Below are 9,916 nucleotides of genomic sequence, written 5' to 3'. Positions count from 1 at the left end.
TTGTATAATGTGACAATATTCCTAACTCATCTGGATTTAAGTATTTAATAAAACCATTTTAAATTAATCTACTATATTTATCCTAAAATAGTTTTTTTTTCATATGATATTTCCTAATACTTCAGGCTAATGACTAACCTAGAATAGTTTTTTGTTAATGGTGAATTATTCTTTGAAAAAATATAAATGCAAAAAAAATAAAAACATATGTGCATTAGTGGGGCCCGTGAACTAAGTAGTTGAATTTATCGGAGGTTTTTCTTGATTTTGTCGGCAATTTTTCGTGTTATTATTATTATTATTTTGTCACCAATAATATTAATAACATTAATAATGCAAACAAATGGCAATGGCATGGAACAAGGATCACATGTGAAAGGTTGTGGATACTCTCTCATGTTTGGATCCAATCCTAGCAAACAAGAAATAATAGGATTTGATATATACTTGACCTTTTTTATTTCAACAATTATTTACATGATGATTTTAGATAAATTATTGTTCATTGAAATTCACACTTAAAAAAAAATATGGGTTTAGTCCCACATATTAAAGTGATCAATTTGAAAAATTTTTATAGAAAAAGTAATAAGAATTTAAGTTTCTAATATATTTATTAAAATAAAAAAATAAGCTTTAAAATTAATATTAATAACAACTTTAATGGTGTGTAGTTAAATCCAAAAACATTATAATTTTTTTATAAGACTCATTACATTCTACATACAAAATGAGATTTCGTGTTTTGTCCAATTATAGACATTAATGTGACAAATTAGTGACAATTTAAATATTTTTTATGTTTTTTTTAAAATCACCTATGATCAATTAAGTTAATTTGTTGAAATTAGATTCCATAATTTTTGTAACGTTATTAAAATAAAAGTGATAATATCTACTACTTTCACTTTATTTTGTGAATATTTTTTATGATATTTTATACTGAATAACGTCTTTAAAAAAAAAGTAAAGTATTGTTTTTGTTCCTAATGTTTGGGGTAAGTCCTATTTCTGTCTCTAACGTTTAAATCGTCCTATTTGTATCCTTAACGTTTATAAAAGTGATTCAATGTTATCCTACTATCAATTATACTAACAAATTAGATTATATTTTTCAATTATTCTCACTTGGATGTATTCATTCTCAATTAGGTCTCACTTGGATGCGTTCGATTTTAATATTATACCCACTATTTGTGTTTAGATTCAATTATGTCCCTAGAAAAGTGAATTATGTAAATGTTGTAGGAATTATTTTCAACATTTGATGAGCTATTTTTCAGAGTAGATCATCGATTCTATTCCAAACATTTGTATTCTAACTTCAATAAGAGATTTTTAAACTCAAACTAAAGCACTCATGATGTGTAATTGACGGCAGGATAACATTAAATCACTTTTACAAATGTTAGGGATACAAATAGGACGATTTAAACGTTAGGGACACAAATAGGATTTACCCCAAACATTGGGGACAAAACAATACTTTACTCTTAAAAAAATACGGCAGATTAAATTTTTAAGTAAAATGCTTAGCATTAACTTGAAGTTGACCCACAATTATTATCTCGATTATAAAAATAATTTAGAGAATATCATAGGCAAAAATACAAACAATGAAACAAAATCATTAAAAAATGCTCCTTCCATAATGCATTCACAGTCATAAATTAATTCACTACCTTTTATTTTGAGTGCATGAATCAAGATTTCTTTTTTTCCTTTTATTTAGACAAAGGATTATTGTTTTACTTAATATAATTCAAACATAATTAATTTTCCAACAATCAAAAATCATTATTAGTTAAATAAATTATTATTTTTACCTACAAATATTCATAACGTTAATAAATTTATTTATGAAAAAGAAAACTAATATTAAACTTATAAAAGATGAATTTCGGTTGATAACAATATTCGAACTTTAAAAAACTATCTAAAATTATTCCTACTAGTCTAATTTTACTAACTTCAATTCTTTTTTACGATATTTTCCAACTCGACAGATTAAGAATTAAGTCACCGATCTGAGCTCTATTTAAAGGTTTGTCGCTGGGCAATGAGTTGTTGCATGCACAAAGTAAATTTCGAACCTTTTAACACTTATTTAAGCGAACTAATGAGCTAACCACTAAAACCAGCCAAATTTGTTAACTAACAATCTTTTTTTTTCTTTCGGTTTACAAAGGGGTCAAAGGCCCAAAACAAAGGAAACTACATTCTAATGGTTCTTCTGGCCAAGAGACCCCAATAGTATCACCTAGCAAATAATGACCGAGACTCATAGGCGGAGAGTTTCAGTATTTAATAGTATAGTCCTGTTCAATACTATAATTTGCTAACCAGTCTGTATAAGAGTTAGCCTCACGGTAGGTATGATTGATAAGGACTTGCCAATCTCTAGATAGAAGGTTTTGTATTTTGTTATACAGGAATGAACCTGATTTTGTGCTATCTTTCCATTTCTTTATGCTCTCTGTAACAGATTTGGAGTCACACTCCAAGTAGACATTCTTGAACTCCAGGGTCCAAGCAGTTTCTAGTTCGACGCATAACCCCCAGAGCTCTGCCATAAACGCGGAGCATTCACCCAAATTCTTGGTGAGTCCTATAATCCACTGACCTTGGCTATTTCTTAGCAGTCCCCCACACCCTGCCTTTCTGGGGGGTTCTTTTTAGCAGCACCATTAGTATTAATTTTAATCCATTCCTCTAGTGGTGGGTACCATTTTATGCTTGTTTTGTCAGCCATTATGAAGATCATGTTTTTGTTTTTTGGTAGCAAAAACTTCTTGAATGAGTTTGGCATAATCATGAATTATTCTATTTGCTGTGGGAAGTCTTTGAAAAGTGGGTTGAAAGATTTTCTTGTTCCTCCATTGCCACAATTTCCAACAGGTTACTGCAAAGATGTTCCTCCATTGAGTCTGCCCAAGTCTCCCCAAGTTCAACTCTAGACAAGTGTATATCCAATCTTTGACAGGTTGGTTGTAGAACAGATTCATTGCATCCGGCTTAACCAACTTATCCCAAATTGATTTTGCCCCTCGACAATCCTGGAGGACATGAATAGTGTTCTTAATGTGGTTTTGACAGTGTTGACACATAGGTGAGACCCCATACCATCTGTGTCTCTTATCATTTGTGAGCAGTCTATCATATGTGGCTTGCCATATGAAAAGTTTTATTTTTTCCAATCCTTTCCAAGACCAGATTTTCTGCCAAACCTTCTCGTGGCCGACGTGGTGTTGAGAAAGATTTTGATAAGATGACTTTACAGAAAATCGGCAATCCGGAGAATGTTCCAAGCTATACTATCGGAAGGGTCCGTTCTCCTAGAAGTAGGCATAGCAACAATTTGAAGAAAGCTTTCTTCTGTTACTAAATTTTTTAAGTTCTTCATATTAGTATTTGGATCCTCGTAATCAAGAAGGCAGCCATCCATATGGAGCCGGAAATCAGTCCAGAACTTTGTGTTTTGGCCATTGCTTATTATATGGATCACTCCTTTCTGTATTTGAGGCCAAAGGTTATGCAAGGCTTTCCAGAGGCTTGAAACACCACTTGAAATGATTTCTCTCATTTTCCATATTTTCCCCAAAGAATCTTGACCCATAAAGAGTTTGGATTATTAATCAGGTCCCAACACAGCTTTATCAGAAATGCCGAGTTCATCAAATCCAGTTTTTTGAATCCTAAGCCTCCAGCTTCTTTTGGTAAACAAATAGTACTTTAACTGACAAGGTGAGCCTTTTTTGGTTGGTCATTCAATCCCCAGATAAAGCTCCGCTGGAATTTTTCTATTTTATTGCAAATATCCTTTGGAATTTTGCTATGTTGCATCATGAAATATGTTATAGGGGTAATGGCAGATTGTGCAAGTACTACTCGCCCAGCCATTGAAAGATATTTTTGCTTCCATCCCTTCAATTTGTTCTGAACTTTTTCTAAGATATGTCCAAACTTCCTCTTGCTACCTCAACCTTCCATTATATATGCCCCGAGGTATCTTCCTATTTCCTTTGTTCCCAGCAAGCTGAATTATCTCTCTCCGGGTGTTTTCAGAAACTTTCGTGAAAAAATATACCTGGATTTTTTGGGCATTAACAATCTACCCAGAGGCTTCACAGAAGGCATTCAAAAAATTTTTGATAATATTCATTTGTTCGTAGCTTGCTTCTGCGAACAACATAAGATCGTCAGCGAACATCAAGTAGGAAATAGTTAGCCCACCCCTACCCAGAGAAAAGGGCTTCCACTTGTTATTCATAACCATATCTTCTATAAGATGAGAAAGTCTATCTAGACATATCACAAAAATATAGGGCAAAAGTGGGTCTCCCTGTATAATGCCACAGGAAGGAAAAAACTTTTCTGTTACTTCTCCATTCCACAGCACCTGAAAGCTAGTGGTACAGACACATTGCATGACAATTTTAATGATTTCTGGGGGAAGGGAGAAGTTTGTTAAGCATTGCTCAATAAAGGCCTAGCTCAGGTGATCATAAGCTTTCTCAAGATCGATCTTGATGGCCATGTAGCCCTTTTTACCTAATTTTTTTCTCATAAAATAGGTGATTTCCTGTGCAACAATGATATTATCTTGGATTCTCCTCTCAGGAATAAAGCTGGATTGAGCCGGTGAAATTCTGTTGTCAAGGATGGGTTTGATTCGACTGACTATGATTTTTGTAATTGTTTTGTAGGACACGTTGTATAAAACAATGGGTCTGAGTTGGTTAACAAATTCAGGTTGGTTTATTTTTGGCACAAGAGCAAGGAGGGTGTTGTTTGCATAAGCTATAGTTTCAGGGACTTGCCAACTATGCATGACAAATTCTTTCTGGCTATTTCCAACAATGGTCCAGTTTTCTTTGTAGAAACCCGCAAGGTGTCCATCATCCCCCGAAGCTTTTAGTGATCCCATTGCAAAGACCGCTTGTTCAATTTCCTCAGGCGTGACACAAGCTCTAAGTTTGGGAATGCTTTCTTCCTTCAGAGGGGTGTAAAAATTGTTAGTATCAATAGCACAGTTTCTATTGTGGTTAAGTTCCTGGAAGCGGCTTTGAAAATGAAAGATAACGTGAGTCTTGAGGTCCTCCTGATTATCAATCCACTTCCCGCTAGGTCCACAAAGTTTGAGGATCTTGTTGCAGCGCCTCCTAATGATAGTTTTTGTATGGTAATACTTGGTATTATGGTCACCCTCCACTATCCAAGTTTCTCTAGATTTTTGGAGCCAGAAAATTTGCTTCTTATCCAGAATAGCCTCTAAATCTTTGTTGAGTTCTTCTTCAAGGCTGTCCAAGAATTCACTTCTCCCATATCTTGGAGAATTTTGTAAGTCTTTTAATCTACTAAGCACCAATCGTTTCTGATGGAAAATATGGCCAAAAGTCTAATGATTCCAGTCCTTTACCTTGCCTACAAAATTTTGGATTGATTGAGCTAATGGCTGGTCCTTGTGCCAATTTTCATTCAAGAAGGAAGAGAAATCCTTATGTTGCATCCACATATATTCAAAACGAAAAGGCTTGTTCCCAATGGATTGGTGGTTACCTTTGCACTTGATGAGAATTGGATGGTGATTTGAGCGGATTCGAAGGAGGGTCTCCACAATGGATTCTTGAAACAGAAGGCGCCAATCAGTATTGCAAAGCGCTCGGTCAAGGCATTTGAAAATGCGATTACCATCCTGCCAGACAGGACCTCTCTAGGTGAATCTTGTTCCTTGATATCCCAGGTTTATAAGATTATAATCTTCCACCCATTTCTTGAATCTATTTATTTGGGGAATATCTGGATGCGCTCCGCCTTTTTTCTCCGATGCATCACTAATATCATTGAAGTCTCCACATAGAACCCAATGATGATGCATGTCTGCTGATATTTTGCTGATAAAATTTCTCACATCTCTTCTTCGACTCTCTTGAGGGTGAGCGTATACAATGGTAAGGTACCAAACTCCATAGTCATTAGTAATCTTGGTATGTAAAGCTTGTTCATACCGACATACTTCCTGAACAGTTTGATTAGAGTTGTTCCAAATAAGCCATATTCCTCCTGAAAATCCATTTGCATCCCCAATAAGATGGTAGTTAAAACCAGCCCTTTTGATGGAGTTTAGTGCATTTTGTCCACTGCATCTCGTCTCCTGGATGGCAATTAAGTTAGGCTTATACTGAAGATTATACTCTTTCAACGTCTTAGCAAAGGATGGGATTGCAGCCCCTCTCGCATTCCATGATAGTATTATCATATTAAAACACACTGTAAGGAAGAGCTTAAAGCCCTTGTCTAGAGAATTGGATAAAACACAGGCCCAATTAGGCCCCATTCAACTCACCTTTTACTGGGCCTTTCTTTTCTTCCCCATTTAGGATCGCTGCTGTACTTTCAGCCATTATCACATCCAGGTTAGACCCTAAAAGGTTGAGTTCAGGTGGATCAGGTGGTTTTGGGCCAAGGTTTTGGTCTGGCGGGGTTTCCATGACCATCGTTTCCTCTACTAACATCGCATTGTTGGATAAAGCTGATTCTGGGATGCTTGGTTTGGATTCATAGTATGAGCCATGGAGTAGTTGGTCTTGGGCCATAAGTGATGAGAGATGGTGAGGAGTTTGGATTTTGTTTAGATTTTGTGCTTTTCTTTTTTGGTTCAAGGAAGCAGATTGGGCTGCATTTTGGGTCACAGTGATTGGGCTAGGGGATATATGGGTGAGGCTAGGTGTGTTTGCAGAACGAGCTTTTCTCATTTGGCTTCCAGAAAGGAATTCTTTGGGGCCTTCATTATTTTTGTCTTTTCTTGTGGCTGGCTGATTCTCATTCTCATCATAATCATTCTCTATGATTTGCTCATTAGTTACATCTGAGGATAGAACCTCGTACCTCGATTTGTCGGCCACCTTCTCCGCATTGCTTTTTTCACCTTTATGCATGTGTCCACTTTCCACGTTCTGGATGTCCTTTTCAACCATTTTCTTTGTCCTCCTTTGCTTATGTACAACCATCTAGGCACCATGATTGGCATTTTTTGAAATAACTATTTTATACTTGTCTTCTCCACTCTTCTCATCCCCCTCTTTCTGCATCTGATTTCTTTCCATGGGCTCCTCCGCTGCTTGTCCTGGCTGTTGGTTCTCATCTGCATTGTTATGGTTAAATACAGAAGTGTTTCCATGTGTACATGCCTCATTAACATGACCAAAACGTCCACAGTTAAAACAAATCATATGTAAACCCTCATATTCAATGAAATATGTATTATCATTTATCATATATTTTGCATCTAGAGGCTTGGTCAGGTCTAGCTCTACACAGAGGCGCGCGAATTTACCTCTTGACTGGTTTGCTGTGTTCATGTCAACTTTAAGCGTCTTTCCAATCTGGTCTCCCACTGTTCCCAGAAAACGCTTGTCGTAGTATTCGATCAGCAGGTCAGAGAGTCTTACCCAAGCTGCTATCTTGTTGATAGTGGTGCAGAATGGACTAAAATCTGGAACCCACTTTCTTATGGTTAGATAGTGGTCGTAGATCAGCCACGATCCGCCTTCTAGTACGTTGCAGCAGTCCTCGTCATTGAATAACCTAACTACAAAGTAGTCATTACCCAGGTCTATCAAGTCTAGTCCTCCCGCTTTTGCCCACATGATGTCCAATCTTCTTTTTAGAACAGTATATGAAATCTTGCGTCCCAAAAGCTTGACTATAAATGTGTTCTTCCATGGCCACTCAAGCCTCCGTTTTTCTGCTCTGTTGACATGGATTCTAAAAGTTCCATTTTCCAGTCATTTCGCAGAGATAGAAGGGGTGGTTCTTTCCTTCCTCTTCATTTTCTTTAAAGCTTCCCTCTGAAACTGACTTATTTCAAGCACCTCTTCTATATTGTCTTTTTCTTCGTCTTCAGATGATTCCTCTGATTCTTCCTCCTCTGTTTCAGAATCAAAGTGTGGTTCTAAACTTCCATGCATCACTAAGTCAGCATATATTCTTCTAAGACCATTGGCTTCGGCAAAAGCCGTCTTGTCATTACATAGCTTTTTTTTTTTACTCCTTTGTAGCTGGTCAGCTTCTTCCATGGTGGTTTCCGGCAAGTTCATTCGCGGGAGCAAAAATAACTAATCTCAAATCTTACTCCACCCCATTTTCCAACCTTTCACAACCACCACTTTTTGGATCATGTGTATGGGCTTTCTTTTTTATTTTTGGTCAGATGTATGGGCTTTCTTAATCAAAACAGCAGAACTCATCAATTGCCCGTTCATATGTATGGGCTTTCGTGGGTTCCTTTGTACCATCACAAATAGCGGGCCTCAATGAACCTAATTGGGAATATGAAAAAATATTTATACCAACAAACTGTCGCATTTATTGACTAAAAACACTTTAAAAACCACAAGAGTTTAAGAAAGCCAGCAGGCCCAAAGTTGCACTTTCCTCAAACTCGTCCAAAATTAATTTAAAGGATGAACAAACAATTAAAGGGCAAGACCAAAAATGATAATAATAAAAACAATTGAATAGCAAGACCAAAAAGAATTCCAAAAGAAATAAAGTCCCCTGGGCCTGTTAAAAATTTTAGACGTTTGACAAATATCTAATTGTATCCGACCAAAAAAAAAAAAAACAAATATCTAATTGTGGAGTTATCTCCAATTTTCCAATGTAATCGCTAAAGTAGATGGTTAGATGTGACATGATCTCAATGAATTAGGGTATTTTGTTAAACTTTCATCTTCTTTTAAGGGTCACAATTTATTTTTCAGGGAATTTTTTTTGTCGATATCAAAATCTTTTATACACCATTTTGATTATATATAATTTCGTTTTGATATACGAGTGTAAACTAAATTTGTATGTATATTCAACTACGTAATATCATGTCAACAAAAATAATTATTATTTTTTATCGTGTGAATAGTCATTTAAAAAAAATATAATTGAATAAATATATAAAATATTTTATATTGTCCGTAAACTAAAATTAAACATATATATTGTGTATTGTTATATTTTATTCCTAAGGCATATTTGTGGAGAGGATCACGAGAGTTGAACTAAAAAAATACAACATTCTAGACTTGAATAAAATGTGTCATTCACATAGAATTATATAAATTATTACCTTATTTAATTGAGTACATTATTATTATTGATAATTCAAACTATTTGGATAGGAAAAAATAAATTTTCATCACTTCTTTTAGGCTCGTCTTTTAATATTTTTTATTAAGTAAAAAGTGTTACGTTTTTTTACGCGAAGCATATTAATATTTGCCATCATCATATCTTATATTGTATTACATAAAGGGTTAAACACCATCTTAAATTAGTGAAAACCATTGTTAAAAATGTGATTTTAACAACCTTTTATATATTTCTTTTATTTTTTAAAGTATGTTATATATACAAAGTGTTTTATATAAATATGCGTAGGCTTTAATAATACACATTGTAGCATGAAAAAATGCAATGTCATAGGTATATAATGAATATTCCCTTCCATAAGAATGAAACAAATGCATGGAGGTTCAAACAGTAGAAACTAGAAAGCCACTTTTCAAGGCTTTAATTTTCCATATAATGAGTGTGTTATACGTTTTAGAATGCATCCAAAACTCGTTTCATTTTGTCACAATCAATTAAAGTGGATAGTAGTCTTTCAACGTGGAAAATTTTTTTTCTAGTGTAATAATGACATTCTCAATAATTTGACATTTTATTTTAAATGCAATTATTATGTGTGTTATTCAAATTCAATGGTAGTTGGCTAGTTGCAATTGCATTCGAAGCAGAGGGGCCTTTGGTAATGTATTTCATATAACATTAAGTTTCTTAATCAATAATCATACATATATACCTTAATTAGCTTCTTTTTATACGTGAAGAATTAGGGTATTATATTAAATTCAAGAAA

The 9,916-nt window shown here is 34.7% G+C and overlaps 1 protein-coding gene across 1 annotated transcript; it reads right to left on the bottom strand.

Moving 5' to 3' along the window:
• LOC107641350 lies at positions 7,011–7,649 on the bottom strand. The gene has a single exon (XM_016344845.1). It carries the CDS (start codon positions 7,647–7,649, stop codon positions 7,011–7,013), a length of 639 nt encoding a protein of 212 aa, XP_016200331.1.

The sequence above is a fragment of the Arachis ipaensis genome, chromosome B05 (assembly GCF_000816755.2).
Source record: "Arachis ipaensis cultivar K30076 chromosome B05, Araip1.1, whole genome shotgun sequence".
Taxonomy (NCBI): domain Eukaryota; kingdom Viridiplantae; phylum Streptophyta; class Magnoliopsida; order Fabales; family Fabaceae; genus Arachis; species Arachis ipaensis.
The sequence above is the reverse complement of the archived record's forward strand: the minus strand, read 5'-3'. Positions and strand labels throughout refer to the sequence as shown.